General features: G+C 37.8%; 1 protein-coding gene across 1 annotated transcript in view; it reads right to left on the reverse strand.

Moving 5' to 3' along the window:
* The window catches only part of GRID1 (glutamate ionotropic receptor delta type subunit 1), a 287,235-nt gene that overhangs the window by 200,652 nt on the left and 66,800 nt on the right, over positions 1-19,783 (reverse strand). Inside the window, exon 2 of the mRNA XM_059851173.1 lies at positions 13,587-13,792. Coding sequence (XP_059707156.1) covers positions 13,587-13,792 — 206 coding nt within the window. The remainder of the gene's footprint in view (positions 1-13,586; positions 13,793-19,783) is intronic.

Here is a 19,783-nt window from a genome sequence, read left to right on the forward strand (position 1 = left end):
TTTTAGGGGAATGAAGAATTTGTTGATTAAGAAAAAGGGTTTTTAAAGTTTTCTCTAACACTCATTATATGGATAATTCAAACCCAAGACACTGACACAAACATCTGACTTGCCCAGTCATCTAAACTATCCCATCCACTTAGCTTGCCTTGTTCTTGTTACTTTGCTCTGATTTCTTTGGAACATCACTGGATTTTATCCTCACACTTTTGCTGTGATAGGAAGAAGTCATCCCAGAAATATTCACATAATTATATATCTCTGCAAACAGATTCTCCATATCCCAAGTCTTGTTCTAGAAGATTAGCAACTGCTTTAGGACTGCTTATATTAACAAGTAAATAATGAGCTTTAGCAAAAGCAGTGGCACACATGCTCTGATTTCCCATACTACTTTGTCCTTATTAAAGCACATGAAACATTGCTGTATTCTTATTCTTTAAAATTCATTTAGTCTTTTTAAGGACTCGAGTACCAAAATACTTTTCTAGCTCACAAACTTTTGTTCTTTTGTTCTTTGTTTTTTTCTTACTCCAAGTCTCCATTGCTACGTCTCTTAATCCTTCCACAAGCAACTGACAGTGACAAACAATGAAATCCAGAGCCCTTGGAAAGTCACTGCATCTTGGCTGGAATACTTTGCTGAAGTAATAGTGATTCCAATAAACAAACAGGCATACTCATTTGCAAATCAATACCAGAGTGGGAAATTGACAGGTGCCATTATGCTCTAGAACCATTAGAACCATTGGTCTCTTGATTTAACTGCCCACAGCCACTGAGGGTGTTCACAGCTCCAGTGCTGTGGTAAAACACAGCTCACCTTTAATTACAGCAGCCAGCATGAAAGCTTCAGTGGTTTAGTGAGATCTTGTGGGGTTTTGTGGTTTTAGAGAGGTTTCTTTTTAATAAATTTTTGGTCAAAGTGACAAGAATTTACTTGAGCTTTGTACATAAGCAAAGCTCCCAGACACAGCATAACTGGGTCATTACCTCCCTGTAAAGATTTATATATACTCTTTATTCTAACTTTAGATTACCAATTATAACAGCACAAATGCATCTTATTAAGTGCCTGTGTAGATCATTTTAACATCAGCAGCACTATTATTTACTGTAAGAATCTTTGAAACTCTTTTATTTACCACAAGTAGCGAGTCAAATCTATCACAAAGGGAAACTCTGGAAAGGGGAGTGAAATAAAAGGAACAAGAAAAAGGCATTAATTCTCTGGCTAGCAAAGTCAAATTTCACTTTTCAAAGTAGCAAAAACCATACCAGAGATAAGGATTATGCACACTACGTTGTGGCCACATCAATGTGACTGCTATATGAGCAGCTGACAGATGAGGCAGCTGCCATCAGCAACAGGAGCAGCAGTACAGCCAGGTTAATTTAAACACATCCACAGACTTCCTGCTTAAAAGACTATAGAGCTCAATGCTCACTTTTACCATCTCAGTAACTTCTAATTCCATGTAGCCAGCCAGGCCTTTCCTCTTCAGATGCCAGGAGGACCAGCCTTGAAATGCCAAAATTGACTATTCAGCCTCAGATTATTCACAAATTTGTTGATGCTTTGACACTGCCACTGAGTCATTTCATTCAGGATTGCTTTCCTTATCATCTGGGAGTGCAGCATTCCACAAATTTCATTTGGAAACCACAAACAGCAGTTTCTGCTCAAGTCACCATTAAACTGCAGAGAATTCTGGGACCAAAGCCTGGCTGATGTTATCACTCACACTAAAGCATTCCTCAAGTTCCCTAAGAGATCTCTGCACTTTGCCAGGATACAGCTTTGCCCTGCTCACTCATAGTAAGGGTCTGACCTTTTTTTTCTTTTTCTTTTTGTGTCTTCATCATTCACAGAAAACTCAGGGCTGATGAGCCTCAGCGAGGTAGTTTCTCTACGCTGTTCCTGCTCCATTTGGTCAGCATTGCAAGTCCCCTGCATGAATAATGCCCAATTCCAAAAGGCTTTTGAAGACACAGTTCTTCACCCAGTTTATGCTGAAAGGCATCAATGCTATTTGCAAATATCAGTAGAGCACATCAGAAATGGGAACGATCTTAATGAGCTGAAACAGAAAAACCCTGAAGACCTTGCACTCTGGTTCATTTCTGCTCCAATATCTTTATTCTCCTTTTCAGCTGCACAAAACACAAACATTTACTCTCTGTCCTTCTGTATTTCCAGACATAAAAATTCCTTCTTATATGACTGACCCAGGCATGGTATAATCTGCAAGTTGTACATGTATATATATATATAAAATACATACAGTACATACCTATTTTTATATTAATATATATTTATATTACATAAGCACATATTTTACTCAGACATGCTCAGCACTAAATACAATAGCTATTAATTAGTTCTATTAAGTAATTATTAATTAATTTTATGGGATTTTAGGGTCCTACTTTTATTACTATTTTGTCTCCTTGGTATTATTTTTAGCACTTGTGCATGCCACAGATTTTTTCAAATTGGACAGTTCCACTGCTTATTTGCCCTGGATGCTGTAACCACGTTTTTTACACAGGGGCATTTCCAGTGCTAGGGTGCTTCCTGTTTATGGGAGCCATCAGGGATGAGTCTGTCTTGAATTGCACATTTTATTAAGAATTCATAATGTCTCCAGGCTGAAATGCTCTATTTTCTAGGTGGTTCTTACTATCCATCAAGATGCATTCAGAACTGACATTGATTTTTAAAATACCTTGCATGCTAGTACAGTTTAGAAAATTAACACTGTGGCGCAATGAGTTTTGTTTGGAGGACTTTTTAACGTGTTGATGTACATCTCAAAATAATCTCTATACTCTTTAATAAAATTATGGAAAAACTTGTTAGGGAACTTGTAACATTTTCAGGTCAATATACTTCCATTAAACACACAAAGTCATTGTCATATGCCAATGCTTCAGGTTGTTTTTTTTCTTTACAGTATTATCTAAAAATAATTTTAATGTGATTTTTTTTCCTTTGGAAAGCTGGAAGCAAAATATGAATTATATATCAAGACCAATCACTCAAGGTGCTTTCCTAAAGAGTGTCCTTGGAACCCAGTTGCTATTTGCAAACACATTAATAAAGTGCAAAGCTTTAAATCTGATTGCTTCAAGTTAAATGGATGGGTCAGTGCCAAACAAATTGATCTCTTTCACAGCGCACGCTCTATAGCAAAGTATAATGCCATAACAATGAAAGGACTCCATTCAATAAATAAAATACAGACTTTTAATGTTACTTGAGCCCCCCTTTAAATGCTCTGTAGGACTGTATGTGCAAGCTGCATTATTTACCTGAAACTAAAGCCAACATATACTGTTTAAAGAGAGTTTTAATATTTGACACAGCGTGTGGGGGTTAAAGGCCACAAGTCTGAAAAAAGGATCCCTGGACTGACAGGACAATCAGTTGTCTCAAATGAAACAACCAGAGGTCAATGGTGCCAAAGACATACCTGGCAGTATCAAATGAAAGGATGACCTTTTGGGCTGTTCTTGGTTTGACATTTAGAACTTCAATCCCTGTTTCAGGTGAAGTCAGTAAATTGCCTCCTTCCTCTGTAACCCCATGCCCCAGCTTGCAAAAAAGGAACTAATGACCCTCTACCTCCACATTTAATGTTCTGTAACAATAATCATTAGGTGTCTCTCTCAACAGAAGGAGATCAACCTTGAAAATTGATCTTTGAATAAAAGCTATGAAAATATACCTGAACAAGCAGTGAACAAAAACAACGGTGAAAACAGCAAATCTCTGTACAGAAACCTGATTATACTTCCTTCTCTGAAAATTTCAGCATGAAGACTTATTCAGTAAAAAGGTATTACTAAAAATTAAAACTATCAGAAATTATCCTTAGGAGACAAAGTCCTTCCCCACAAAGGATACTGTCAGAGCCACTTTTATTCCCTTAGCCCCCACACTGCAAAGGAAATGCTCCAAGACCTGAAAAACTCTCTTTTCTCTCTCAGAAAATTTTGCACACAGCAGAAAAACCAGCAACAAAAACATGTCATTTCTACTGTCTACCAATATACAGCTTTGACTGGAGGTCAACACACAAAGCAGCTGCACGTCTGATAAGAACTGCAAAGACAAACAGAGCCCACTCCTAATTTGCCACCCTGGGTCTCACACAGTGACCATCCAAAAAGGTGATGCAAATCCCAGCCCACAGAAAGTGCTCCCACTGTCAGCCCATCCCTTCACTCCACATGTCCAATGCATTCCAGCCTTTGGAACAATTGAAGACATCCTCTATATGGCTGCCCTCATAATAATTAGAAGATCTCACCACAGACCTTTAAAGTAGTTTCTTCTTGCCCTGTTTCTCTCTCCTGAGACCAAAAAGTGTTTCAGACCTGTCCTTTCTCACTCTCTTCAGTCCCTATACCTATCACCCCATTCCTCCTCTCCCTTCCACCTGCAGACCCTCTAACACATGGTTCACTTGACTGAAACTGTTCCTGCTGACATTCACTTTTTTAGCCACACACTAAAATTGTTACTCTCTCCTGCTGGACTTGCCAGTTGCTTTTAAAAGAGCTGATGACATTTCTTCTTGATAAACCTCCTCTTTCCAGCACCTCTCTTCTGGTTTTCCTCTTATGACACTCCAGCACAGTCTCTCCAGGGACTATTTTCTGTGAAATTCTCCAAGTTCCCAAGGAGGGTCCTACACCCTTTCACTCTGTAATCTTTCTTTATGTTAACTCCATCCAGCAAGCAAACTAGCAAAAAAAAAAAAAAAACAAAACCAAACAACTCCCTGTCATTCATATGCTGATGAATCCTGATCTACTTCTCTGTGAGATATTTTTCATATTCTGGTCAGTCTAAACTAACTGCTTTCAGGATATCCCTACAAGCTTCATGGGGATAAGGAGATTTCTCAACACTCCCCCTTCAAAAGGCAAAGAAAATTCTTTTTTTCAGTCAAAATGGACAGCCAGAATATCAGACCCGCCAATTTGGACTACTACACAAGTGTCATCTTTGACTCTTACTTTTCATCCAGGATAAACCCAAAATCTCAGAGATTTTGTAGACATAATCTTTCTAATAAACAGGTTTTTTAACCCATCTGTAATGCAGAAATTCCTTTCCCAGCTCTGATGATATTACATATTGATTACTTCCAAGTTCATCTTTCTGACCTTAAGAATCACAAGCTTCTCTCATATCTCAGGGAAACTTCTGCTGAAAAGAGGATCTCTAACTCCTTTCTTTGATCATTTCACCCAACTCTTCATATTGCTTCAACAGCTCCCTTGTTACCTGTCACATCAAAGATATGCTAACAATCTTCACTTCCAATACCACACACTTTTTATTCCAATCTTTCAGATTATCTCTAACTCATCATGAAGATTCTGGCCTTCGTGTCAACGTCCTTCACCTACCCCTATTTAAAAATCATTTCCACAAGTATTTTAAAATCCTTAGTTTAGTTTAGTTTAGTGCAGTTTAATTTCTTTTCTTTTCAAAATGCTGATTTCTAAGCTCATGGAATGAGGACACTTTGTGTCACACACCAACATTCATTATCAATCCCTTTTATTCCACAGATATCTTTATCTGTCATTTCTTGAACACTGCAAATTCTTTAAGGACAAATTCATACAGCACCCAGCAAAACAACATCCCAGTTCGTAACAAGCCACTCAAGTTCAGCAAGCATAAACACACCAGTTAGAATAGCACCAGGAAAAGTGATTATTAGCACAGGACTCCACTCCCTTTCCAAAACAGCTCTTAAACCCTTGCTAGTTTTGGGGTATTTGCCACCCTCCGATGTCCCAGGGTAAATGAAGTGACACCTGGCACTTGGAGCTGACGACACTCCACGCTGTTCCTCTGACACAGAACACTCCTTGCCTCAGGAAAAGGCAATCTCCTTGCACAGTCACCACTCTGTCTCAAGTTAAAACCTTTATGTAATCAGATCTATCTGCTTGTCCTTGATGAACAAGGCTCCCAAATATTTCTCCCCCTGCATTTGCAGAGTGCTCCCTCAACCCTTTATTTTGGGTTTTCTAGGAACTCTACCCTTTGAACTGTGCAGGAACAGACTTAACACTCAGTGTTGTTTCCTACACAGGGGGCAGAGCCCCAAAAAAGGCTCACCCTCACACCTACACTGGGTGCACAGAGCTGGAAGAGGAACACAGCACCAGTCCTAGGATGCCTTCCCAGGGATTAATCTTAAACCCACGTAAATCTCACCTGAGCTCTTCTCTCCTACAGAGCACTAAACTGTGTGCTGCCAGCAATTAGTAAAGGCTTACATTGATTTTTTAATTAGTTTGAAACTAAAAATAAGTCTTGGGTAAATATAATTTTATTTCACAGGCTAAAAGCTGCTAAAAACCTCCTGTGAAAAGATGCCAAGCAGGTGCAAATTACTATCAGCAATTATTACTCATCCCTTCCAAGGATAATGGCCTTCTTCTGTGACCTTTGGGAACACAAATAAAATGGATCAGTGATCTTCTCAATCCAGGACAACAGGTCTAGAAGTGCATTTTAGGGGAGAGATGAGTGTGCAGAGTCCTGTACTTCTAAGTCAGCCCCTGTGCTTAGAAACTTAGACAAAGTCAACCTGTACCTGTGATGTGTGCACAATGGTGTTGAAGTTCAAAAATTTAATATTGAATAATTACAGTATGTATTTTCTAACCCTCAAAGCCAAGCTTCCCCAGAACAGTCAGCTAAACAATTCACTCAATTTATATGAAAAGTAAAAGTGGAAGATGGTAAATAGCTTTTTTATGGCCATTACTATTCTGATTTTTGTAAGGCGAACATATTTTTCTCATGTACCTGTGCTGCTTCTGCCAGTGCCTTACAATAGGCAAACACTGGTATAGTGATGAAATGCAACTGCAGGAGCTTATTTTAAAATTAATCATCCATAATTAATTAGTAATGTCTCCTTTCTGGTAAATTATACCTAAATTGCAGAAAATTATCCTTGCTGAGAATTATAAAGTCATCTACAGCTTTGCAGTATTTCAGAGAAACATTTTGCATATATTTATGTATTATAATGACCACAGATATGCCAGAGTCTTCAATTCTACTTTGCCACTATACCAGAAATACAAATGCATAGGAACTTTATCTTTCAATTGCACAGTATTAAAGGGGTCACCCAAACAACCTGAAGTGAAATAATTTGAAGGAGTAGGTGGAGAGAGGGTTAGTTTTTCATAGCCTTGTTATTTTAGTGCCCACTAGATTTGTCCTGCCTCAGCTCTTGCAAAAGGCAGCACTGAGTAGTAAAAGGTAGTACTAAAGAAAGTGGATTGTCTGTCCCAGTACAACACATCTGTTTCCAAATCATTAATAGATCCTGTTCCTTCCAAAAACCCCAAACATAAACACAGCCTCTCCTGACAGATAGAATCTTCCCTATTTTAAGGCTAAATCTCTTCAGAGTTCTACACCAGCAAACGAAAAATAACAAAAAAATGTTGAAAAAAATGGTTTGTTAAAAAAAATTAGTGAAGCTCACAAAACAAATGAATGTTAATTCAAGATTTTTTAACAATTTTTTCAGCTAGATGTTTGGCACAATTTCTTTTGGACTTGACATCCTTATGTGTGAACAGCAGCAGAATTTTGAAATGACTCATGTTTTAGCAGCTGAACACCTGCAATGAAACAAGGACCCAAAAGTGCACTGAGGATGAAGCATTCGGAGCAGGAGGAAAGCCTGGCTTCTGTACATACAGATTTAAGGACATTTAAAAATGCATGATTCTCTATGCATATGCACCCAGTCATCAGATCCAGAACATGAGCAGAGAAATCAGGTTCTTTCACACCAGACATCATTGCTGACACTGAGAGACTTGGTAAAACTGCCAGTAAAGCAGTCTTTAGACTCAAAAGGGCTTTGTTCACCTCTGGCCAGTGCATCCAATTTCAGTATTTTTTTTGCTCAATTGACCCATAAAGACTCACAAAACTGCTATCAGTTACTGCTAGATATACAAAACTGGATGCAAGCCTCCTGCCTCTCATGAGTTCAACATTCAGGTTCAAAATCTCATGCAACATTCTAGCGGATGTTGTAAAAAAAAAAAAGAAAATTAAAATTGTCACTTCTACCTGCAGTAGTAAAAGGAATTCCATTAAAATGAAGCTATGTAAGCAATTCATAAAATCATTTGTTCAACAATTTTCCCCCCCTCCACAGTGTCTACAAATCCATGTAATTGAGTGTTCCAAACACATTTGATTGGGATCCCTATGAGAATAACCCCATCCTTTGGATTAGTAATTGTGAACAAAAATGTAGGAGGGTTTGTGTTTTGGGAGGCTTTTTGGCCCAGTGGAAAGAAACTTGCTTCAAAGCCAATTTATCCCAGAATGGGAGGGCTTTGTTTACACTTAAGTTTTAGCAATTCAATGAGGTTTGCTTGGGCTTTAATTATAATTATTATTCTCTTTAAGCAGAAAGAGCCTTGGCATATTGAAAATGTCAACAATAGCAGACAAGATTTTAGCTCTAAGGAGGAAATAGAATACCAGAGGAGGATTTAGAAGAAATAAGGCGGGCATAATTTAACTTGAGCTTATTGAAAGAAGAATGTATTATTTCTACAGTTCTGTTACCAGCACTCACAAATCACTGGCAGCTCTTTAAACATAGAAATTGCCTTCTAAAAACAGAAGGGGCATATTATTTTTCCCCAAAATTATTCAGCAATATTTCAAGATGTTTATATACTGCATATAAAACAGAGATATGGACTAATATGTTGAATGTTTGTAACATAAATTTAAAAAAAAAGAGAGAGAGATGAAGTGCTAAGTGCCAGAAAATTAATATTGAACTTTTTTCCTGTTAAATTCTGAGAAGTGAATGTCCCTGGAAAACTATTTCATACAATTGCTTGTGGGTGCAAATTGTTCAAGACGCTATAAATGCTTCATTCAGCTCCAGTCAAATAATAGCATGTCACCAACTGCAGAATGGAAAAGAGAAGGCTGGAACATGGTTCTCTAACAGGTGCCAACTGAGAGTGCTCTGGAAGGAAGGAGCTCAGCATCTTCAGTGTAAGGACTGAAGTAAGGCCGCAAATCACTGTGAAATGACCCGAAAAGTCCAAACCAAAAGCAGGATATCTATAAAGAATCACTCAGAACACTTAGCATGAACTAGGGTGAAAGAGAAACAGAGAAGGCTTTGCTTTCCAATGAGGACACTCAGGTGATTATATAAACAGGGCAGAGATAAATTACAGCTGTTTAACACAGTGTTATACTGGAAATTTTTAGCTTCAGCTCAAATTGGAATTGCTGCGATTCACATAACCCTGCCACATTGATAAAGCAGTTTTGTATTAATTTTTAAAGGAATTAATCTGCTCTCTTTTATTAAAGTCTTCTTTTTTTAAACTTGCTTACTATCCTAGCCATGCAGAAAGTTCTGCTTTAGGCTGCTGTGCTGCAGGGATATGGATACAGCCTACCTGCAGCCAGCTCACCAGCTTACAGACAAGGCAGGCTCACAAGGAACTACAGCACCTTCAGAGATCCACCTCAACAAAAACATTTTTCACTTCAGTGAAGCTGCCAAAAATACAAGTAATGCTGAGTTAAAGGTTTTTTAAAGCTGATAATGCCTTCTATATTCAAGTCAATAACTACATGCAACTGGGTTACAGCCTCCATTTCAAAAGCAAAGGTTGTATATAAATACTGCAAAGAAGAAAGAGTAAAGTCTATGGAGAAACTGATATCACCTATATTTATAAAAAGACAAATCCTATTAAAATACATGTCCCAAATAAACCATGTGTTCTTGAAGAATTAAGAAACCACAGGGGTCAGGAACTGCACACCTGCCACAGGAAACTTGAGAAGCACTGAACTGAGAGATCTTTTCCTCCTCTTCAGATAGGTTGTATATAAAAAGTTCACAGTCTAAACTTATTCACACAACACATGTTTCCTGGCAGGTTTTCAGAAGGGCTCCTGGGTCACCTGGAACATCCTGCACACCAGTTCAGGACAAATTGCTAGCCTGATTTACCAGAGTGTTGTATCTAGTGGACTCTTGAATGCCCTGCAGGACGATGCCTCCCTGAACTCTCCTGCCCGGCACTCCCATTGTCCGACTGACCTCCCTGTTAGAAAGCATTCCCTCTTTAGCTTCGGGTCATTACTTCCTGTTAGACATCCCATGATCACCTAAAATCCTCCTCCTCCTCTGCTCATGTTTCCTCTCAAGTGCCTGGCAGCTCTATTCCCCCAGGCAGGCTGTATACAGGGTGTTCCTGAGGCCTCTCCTCAGAGGTCGTGCTCTCCCATCCTGTCATCATTTTTGTCACCTCTTTGAACTTTTCTCTTTTCATTCATTTCACTCTAATGATAAAAGCAATCCATACAAATAATACCTCTACTTGCAATTGAAAAAAACACATCCATTGCTAAGTGAAAGAAGCAGGTGAATCTTCACTGTCTCAAGGAGGGAGCCTTTTGAGTCTCAGATTCCTAAGTCTGGGCCAAAGAAACTAACAGGAAAGGTAAAAGTGCTAAATTTTCCCATTTCTGAATTATTCATTTTTCTTATTGCCTTGCAAGAGGATCACACGCTTTTCAAAATATAAAATTGTTTTCCTGGCATACATACCCCTGTTACAATTGAGACAAATATATCTGAGTTTCTGCAGATAGAGAAAGGAACATTTTTCTCAATTGTTTAAGGAGAGACACTCTTTGGATTAGGTCTGCTTCAGTCCCTAAATGCCCTTTTAATGCATAGCCTTAGATAGTTAACATTTTATAAATGCATTTACCATCCCTATTCTGAATAAAGGCTGATTACAGGTTTGTGGCAATACCATTGAGAAGACTTTTTTCCTTCTCCTCTCCATTCTTACAGTCAAAGCAGTTTCATAACAAAACACTAAATCTTGAAAAGTTAGGAAAGGTCAATAATTTCTACTGCATTAACTTTGGCACATGACAGAACCAGGCACTGAGTTGTTAAGACAGTTAAATGAGAACCATGTCTACATAAAAAATAGAGAAATTGAATTCTTCTACAATTCAAAAGTTTTTCACACATGAGATGGCCAAGTCCCCTAACTTTGTACATCCAAAATCAGATGAGATCTCTCTGGCCGACCCAAGAGATGATGAGACTAAAACCCAGACCTGTACTTTTAGGAAGAAAAATATATCACTTGCAGTACCAAACAAGGCAAAATAGATCTTGTATCAGCTTCCAGTGGCTGATATCCATGACTTCTGCTAAGAAAAATCTGTTAAATTTGTGTATTTCAGGCTTCATAACCCAAACAGTGTTCTTATTTTTGTTCTTTATTTCACCAGAGGGTTGGTGTTCAGCACCTAGAACATATATGCATATGAAGATATGCTATTAGCCAACACATTTTAACAAAAATCTTGTTGAAATTTGTCAGACAGTTTTCCCTACTAAAAAATATCAACTCAGCAAAACTGAAAATCTTAATAAGAAGCTTCTTTTTCACATGAAATTTTCCATATCCAGCTTTAAAACCTCTTTGTTCTTCAATTTATTTTTCTAACTGGAGTTGAAAAATAAAGAACATAGATATGTGCAAAATCTAAAAATAATATCCTTACATTTTCTTCTAGCATTGCTACTTAGAATTTTTCAGAGGGCTTTTTTCCCCAAAGAAACTGGAAAATAAAACTCACTAACAATTTCCAAGGTGTAAAGTGAGATTGATAACAACAGCAGTCAGTATAAAGCAATATGGTACCTATAGTAAAAAATACCAACTGTGGAATTGAGTAGAGCCATCAAAGGAACTTAATGCTACACATTGTGACTGATGCATTTCAGTAAAATACATAAAAATGCATATTTCATTTAAGCTGCAGGTTGTTATTCTAGACTCCCTGAATATGTGCTGTAGATAATTAGTTGCACTTATTGACTGAGACACTGAAGAACTGCAGTCATTGTAACTCTCCACAAAACATAAGTTCAGCCTCTGTCTGGGAAAGAGTCTCCCCTACACTCTGCACCTTGTATCTCAGAGCCTTTGGAGAATTCCTTTCTAAGATTTAAATTTTCTCTTATAAAGCTTTTCTGAATCAATCAAGATTCAATATAGGAAGATTGCCAAATAAATTACTTTTCATTTCTGCCCACTGTTAAACTCCTACAGGGAGCTGGAAATATATCAGGGTCATTAGTCTTAATGCCTGTAATACACAGTGCTTTCAGGTGAAGTGAGCAGTAAAAGAGTTTAATACAGTTTCATACTGGCCCCTACCCTGGAGACACCTCAGGGCTTTGACAGGGCACTCCCCTGACTCACCCAACAACCCCAGAGCCCTGGGTGCCCAAGGGGGACACAACTTCCACCCAGCTGGGGTCTGAATAAAACATTTCCTTTTAACCTGCTTTGGACAGTTTGTGAGGAGTCCCTCGCAATGTGCATTTCTGCCAGAGCTCTCCTATGCAAACAGCTGACTGAGCTGTGGAGAGCTGCACACACTTGGAGGGCACCTAACTCCCTCATTCTTCTACTGGAAATGCCTGTGTGTGCACAAACCTGAGGGTAATTTATCCCTCTGCTTATTCTTTTCCAAATTACCTATTTGCCTCATTTATTTAAGGTAAAATTTACCTTGTTGTTTAAAAAATCACTGATGAACACAAATGAGCATAATTTACTAGAGCTCTTATGGTAAAAAAAAAACAAACTAATGAGCTAATTTGAGTTGATTTTTTAAAATTTAACAGGCTTTGATGGAGCAAAACTGATAATTGGAAGCACATCCCATCCACATTTTAATTTCTTGGTTCAATCATATCCCTGGTCCATTAAAAAAAATTCAAACCCCTACTTTATTGCCAAAATCTTAGCTAATGAATACACAAACTTAAACTGAGGCTTAAATTCTCATTCTCAACTCTGACATAGAAAGCACTAAAATAATTCATTATTTAATATTAAAAAGCTGGATAAAAAACTAATTAATGCCAAAACTTAGCCCACAGCATTAATTAAAAGTTTGCCCAACAGCTACCTCCCTGTCCTAATTAGCATTGCTGATTTCAAGAAACCACTAAGAAAAGAAGACAAACATATAATTCCAACTTTATATGTCATAAAAATCTCTTTGATTCAACTTTCAACCATCAGTAATGTGCCCCTTAAATACAAATTTGGAGATTTCCACAGCAAAGACAGCTCTCTCAGGCACATTATGTTTAATTTCTAAAAGACTATTGCAGATTTTCTGGTCATATGTTAACAGTGGTTGAACTCCAGGACAAAAGTATTGATACAGAAGACAACCAGACAAAAATGATTACCCCCCACAGAGCTGTATATTTTATTATATTATATAATATCTGGCCCATGTTGCCCCATTTGCATTAACCACAAAGTAACCATTCCATGGAGCACGTGACATTTCGATTTCCTGGCAGTAGAGTCTAACAATATTATTTGACATTAAACAACCAGCACTGTCAAAAGGGCAAAACATGGGTCATAATTATGTTTCTGAAATGTTGCTGATAAATAAAAACCTGTGCACTGACCTCATTAATGAAAGTCTGGGCTCCCCGTGGGCTCAGGAGGAGGATGGCCCTTCGCAAGGTGTCCCGGTAGCGGTTCAGCTCCTCCGTTTTCATGGTGGTGAAAAGGTTGGAAAACACTCTGCTGATGTTCCTGTCCACTTTTTGTAATGATACATCAAGTCCCAGCCTGGAGGCCTGGTCGAGAAATCCCTGCAGTCCACGTATGTCTGTAACACAGAAGGAGGGGGAATAAAATAAAATAAATTTAATTAATTAATTAAAAAGAGAAAAGAAAAAAGCCATTGCATGAACCTCCTCCAGTTAGGCAAGCAGCCCTAATTAGGTGGAAAAGACTTTTTTTACTTTTTTCCCTGAAGTGCTTTCTGAAGAAGAGTATTCCACACAGCCATTTCTCATATTGCGTGCTAACAGGAAAACTCCATCAATTGCCTTTCCCTGAGGTCTGAGAATGACTCTTAGGAAGAGCCAGCTCATGCATTTGGGTGGCTCTGCAAGCCTCCCCAGAAGCTCAAGGCTACAGGGTTTAACACTGCACAGACAACAAAGTCCCACCCCAACAGCATCACAGGTCAAATGCAGAAATCCAGGAGCAGATAAATAAGCAGGGGATAAATCACTCACACCTTTAGGTGTGAGTGATTTATCTCACTTTCTATAACCTCATCCAGTTGCTTCTCCCAAAAAAAAAAAAAATCATTAAAAATACAGAACACAGAGCCTTCCTTTTGACTTACCCTTTTTTCCCCATCCTAGAAATAAACTGCCTAACCAGAGGTTTACCATTTATCCATAAATTCATAAAAGATTACACAAAGCCCCAGTGTAATTACAATATACTTTTGTGTTTAAAAACAAAACAAAACAAAAAAGTGGTTCAAAGAAGAGTAATCAGGCAAACAAGCCCCTTCAAAACATGTTTCTTTCAGTTCTGTGCCTCAACTTCTGGATTATTTGAAAAAATATATTTTCCTTAACCACATTTTTGGCCATTAACATGAAGGAATGCATTTCATATGTTCATGCTGAAATCTGCTTGTTCAAACTGTACTCAATCTTCATTCATACTCTCGTACTTGTCTGTAATAAATGTCTGAGGTTTTACTTTGTACTGAAATTTTGAACAAGAAAAATGTCAAAGCTTGTATTGTACCAGTTTGCTCTCAAAACTAGCAGTGACTCGATCACAGCTGTACCATGTCCTTAGAAACCTTAATTTTATGGGAAAAATGTCTAACTTGTATGAATAAGAAGGTATTGAAGCCTCTCACATTCATTTCTCACACTTCTGTCATTAAATTTCAGCTCATGGGTGAAGCCAAATGGTTGAAGTCAGAGCACATTTACTGCCCCCATTTTAGAAAATGTCACTGTAACTAACAATCTCTTCAAACTACATTGTACCAGCTGGCGGATAGTTTGGGTTTTTTAAATCCTGAAGTAACCACGTTGTGACACTGCTCAAGCCAGAGGATGGAACCCAGTCCAGCTGAAGGCAGTGGCACTCCCTGCTGCCACACCTGAGAGGGCTCTTAGACCACCCCTGAACATGGTCTTTCATGGCCACAGAATACACATCTGAAGTCCTTGTCATCCCCCTTAAAAAATGACATATGAAACACAATATAAGTAACATCTTGTGAGGATAACCAGTTTAGCTCATGTGCAAGTGCCATGTATTAGGGTCAACTAGCAAATGTCAGATCCAAAAGAAAAACAAGCTGCCTTGAGTAGCCTCATGCCTCTCTCCAAACATGAGAATGTTTGTTAATGTGATTCATTTGGCTTCAAAAATCAGCTGAATTGCAGAGAAACATCAGAAATAGCAGAAACTAAGCTTGGGTTGTGCCAACCACAGCAGACTCCCTACTGACTTTTTAATTTGTTTTAGTTGACATGATCATCCAGCCAGCCACACCATCAGGAAAGGTGCACTTATGAGGGCTGTGCTGATCTTTTGCTGCTCAACTCAGGCAAGTCTATGGCAGCTTTGTCCCACTGTCATAAACCTTAGACTTGCTCACCATCCAAAATTCCCAGTCCAGGGGGAATTAAACCCCAGGAATGGGTTTATTGTTATGCAGGCATTTCTGGAAAGCAAAAGAGGACTTCAGCACATGTATAACTGCTAAATACTGCAGGTGTGCTGAAATAATGACAGTGACAAACAACTATAATTTACAGGTTTAAACATTTCACAAAAGTTGTCAAAGTTAGTTTGGATTTTGTGAATTTACATTCATCAGACAGCACTCATTACTATACCTGTGCAAACTTTATGGATATGTGTGACAAAAAAGACAAAGATTTTTCTTTCAATGATGTTTAGTCCTTGAAAATTACTGCAGTGCTTTACAAGCAGTAAGTAAATTCCCTTTCTCATGGTTTAGTAACAACTTGTCTTTTTGTGCAAGCCTCCAAAGGAAAGCTGTTTACAGAAGATTAACTGTGCTGATATTGCTCTGGGGGGGTTTTTGCCTCAGATTTTCACCTGACCTGATGAACTGCTGGTTAGAAATGTTCTTGTAGACAAGTGCAAATTGCTTGATGCACTTGATGAGACTATCTGGACTTGGAAGGGCATTGTATATTCCCTTACAAACCCTTCCCCCAAGGAAAATGGACTATTTTCCAGTTTGAGAAATGGAAAGGATTCTGAGTTTTTCCAGCTAGCTGAGAAAGCAAAATCTGAAATGGATGAGATTGTCCAAGCTCAACTTTGCAAGCACAATCTGTGAGTTTTTCACAGATACAAGTGAATGTGAATTTATTCAGTGTTGGCAATTAGAAAGAACTGTGTGGTGATACCTTCCTGAATGCTGACATGCCTGCTCCTGCTTGACACCAGGAAAAAGAAGGAGGCTTGGTGGGAATTCAAAGGTGGAAGTGGGAACTGAAGAGAATTGTTTGAAGAGGTGACTAACTTTAGGTGCCTACATAATGGAGTCTATTTTCACAAATAATTATTCACAACAACTACCAAGAGGGCAATCATTTCTTAAAATGTATCAGTACACAAATACACAAACACATGCCCATATGCAGGAGCATCTGTTTATAAGACATAATAAATTAGGCTCAGTCTTATTTTATCTGACATCACACAAGGAAGTGAGTGCCCTCATTTTTTTTTCCCTCCATTTAGAAGATCACAAGTCCATGCAACACTATAGAAAAACTGAGCTTTGCTCCACAGCAGCTGAAACTGAAATATTCACAGGTACAGTTACGAATTTCTTTCCATTTCTCATAATCTAGGACTGCTAATCCTTCATTTTCTTCAACACTAAAAGGAGTTTGATACAGTTCACATAAAATTTTATTAAAATAAAGGGTTCTATAAACAGTTTTGTCTGTTAAAATACAATTGTTTCCTGTCTCTTGTAGTCTTAAGTGATTTTTTTTTTTAATTAAAAAGTTTAGTTTCTAACATTAGAGAGTTACCCTGGACCATTACTAATGAAATAATTCTCACTTCAGTCTAGAACAAAGGACAGACCAGTTTGTTGGAGGTACACTACCTTCAGCTACCTCTGCCTTCAGTCTTAAAATTACTTGCTTTTCTCAGGTTGTAGCCTACACTTGGCCTTTGAAATCTCATAATCATAGTTTAATTTTCTAATTGCTCCTCTGATTTGTGCATGCTCAGCATAAGGATGCACAGAGGCAATATTTGAACATTTCCTCTTGGAGAACATCAGTTTCTTGAAGAGAATGAAACACTTTATAAGGAAAACTGAGCTAGAGAAAATTCACTTCTCATAACAGGGATCCATGACACCACACAATAACTGGGAAAGTTTACAATACTCTAGTGTCAACCCCAACCATGGAATCAGCAGGCTGGAACTGGAACTAGAAAAAAGTGAGAAAAGTTTAAAAAAAAGGTGAATTTCTTATGAACTTTGTGCCTCTTCTTCTGTTACATCTGACAGGAGAGAGAATAGAATCTCTGGCTCTGAGAGCCTTCATCCTAATGCTGACAGATAAACCTCATGTGCAGGTCTGACAACAGGAGGACAGGACAATTTTAGGGATAACCATTACATGGAGGGAAGGAAAGCCTTGATACACTGATATGAATTCTGTCACTGTGACAACAAAACTAATGCTTGCCATAAATAAAGGGCTTTATTGTGCTATAAGGAATAATGGAATATATAATTTCCTGCTGGAGGTTAGGTTGGGTACTGAGCTGGCTGACTGGAACACAAACATAAAAGAATAGTACCAAATGTGGCATTACGTACCTATAAAGCTTATTTTCACCTACAAAGCACTTCATTTTTATTACATTATTTATAATCTTTTTTATACAAAAAAGTTCCTGGAGTTTACTGTAGCATTCATCTTTCATGAATTTACAGGATCTGATTCTTGGCCTTGACAAAAGAGCTTGAAGCTATTATTTCTGTGTGAAACAGCTGTGTGGCTGGGCACAGCTGGCCTTTTAGGATGGCTCATTGCAGAAAAGAATTTCCAGGAGGTAAAGAGCACTATATTGTCTTTTCAACACCAGTTCCTAACCCCACTTGACAGAAACAGAGGCAGCACATGGCCAGGAAACATTTTACTTTGGGTGGAAAACAGCTGGAAGCAAACTGAAGTCCCAAGCTGGAGCTGAAGGCACAGCTGAAGAAGCAGCAGGATATAATTTCACACCCTGTCATTCTCATCCAAGCAGATTCTGGGAGGAACGAGCGTCGTCACCGAGTTCTGTTTTCAAATAACCTACGCAAATCCTTTCACTGGTACATTTGTAAAAGGGAAAAATAAATAAGTGTGAAAAACAATGAGATCAGGCAGGAGATGGTGAGGTTTGGAGTTTTCTCATTTGCAGATTGCAGGCTCTACACTTCACACTTTTTTTTCCCAGTGTCAGTTTTATTTGAGCGTTGTTTTGATGGTATTTAAAGCAGTGAAAAGAGTATCAGAGAGGCTTGGATAGTTTCATTATCTTAGCTTTATACACTTATAAAAATAAGTTTACCTTTGCCAAGAATTGAGGATGGGTATACAAGGCATTCTTCTTTATACTTAAATTCTAAGAGAGAAGGAAAAAATACTTTTTTCTTCTCTCATTCAAAGATATACTTTATTGTCATTTTGAATCTCTTCAAATTGGACAATTATTTCATTTCTTGGCACAGAATAAAACACACATCTCCAGGATTCATTGATTTGAAAGATAACACATAAGCACTCTGAAACATGTTTCCTAAACCACTTCAGTTTTGTGGATTTCATTCTTTTTATTTTATATTGGCTGCTCTCCCTAATTCTCACAGCTGCCAATTGTTTGCATTACAAAAATAAGGGATTATATGCCTGGTGTTAGAAACAGAGACACATATCTGGATGATTAGTCTCCTGCTGCATTGTCAGCTTTCTGAATAAATTATTTTCAATACCATCTTTGTGTCCTTGCTGCAGATAATAACCTACTTGAAGGATTTGAACATATTCTAGAATTTTCGAAAACTGAAAGTGGACATACTTCAGAAGTAGCTCTTATTATTCAGTCAATAAATAACTTTTTTTTTTCTCCAAACACTAGAAAGACTACTATAAATGCTTCTGAAAGGAAATTATTTTGTCCAAATCATCTAGAAGAATCAGATTTTGAACAAGCACTGAAACTTTCAATCTAAAATACTCTCAGAATGATTTTAACTGCTCAAATAGAGTGATGGGACCAGAAAGTATAACAACACGCTCTGTTACAATAGATATGACTGCATTAATATTAGAACATAAATACTTATTGGAGCCAAGTAAAAAAAGTGAAACTATATTAATACAATATATTTTCTACTTTTCTTCTCTGCTCTTACAGTTTCTCCCCAAGCTTGTCTTTCTCACTTCACCTACATAATTTCCTCAGGTGTCTTTGCCTGCCATATTCCCACAATCAGTGCCAATATAATTTTTTTCAACAAACATTAGAACTCACAATTTCAAACTGTGTCTAATTTAGTTACCTCACTCCTAATTAAGTTTTAGTTCAAGAACTTTCTAATAAAAAAAAGAATCCTTGGCTTCTTGCATGCTTTTAGATATGCCAGAGTTCACAGTAACACCTCTGCAATTATATCCCAATTTCCTTGCCTCTTTTTAATAAAGAAATTAAGTCAGTAACTAAGTAGTCATTATTATAGCAAGTAGCTAGAATTTCAAGTACAATAAATACATTATTTAGA

This window comes from Haemorhous mexicanus, chromosome 7 (assembly GCF_027477595.1).
Source record: "Haemorhous mexicanus isolate bHaeMex1 chromosome 7, bHaeMex1.pri, whole genome shotgun sequence".
In the NCBI taxonomy this organism is placed as follows: Eukaryota; Metazoa; Chordata; class Aves; order Passeriformes; family Fringillidae; genus Haemorhous; species Haemorhous mexicanus.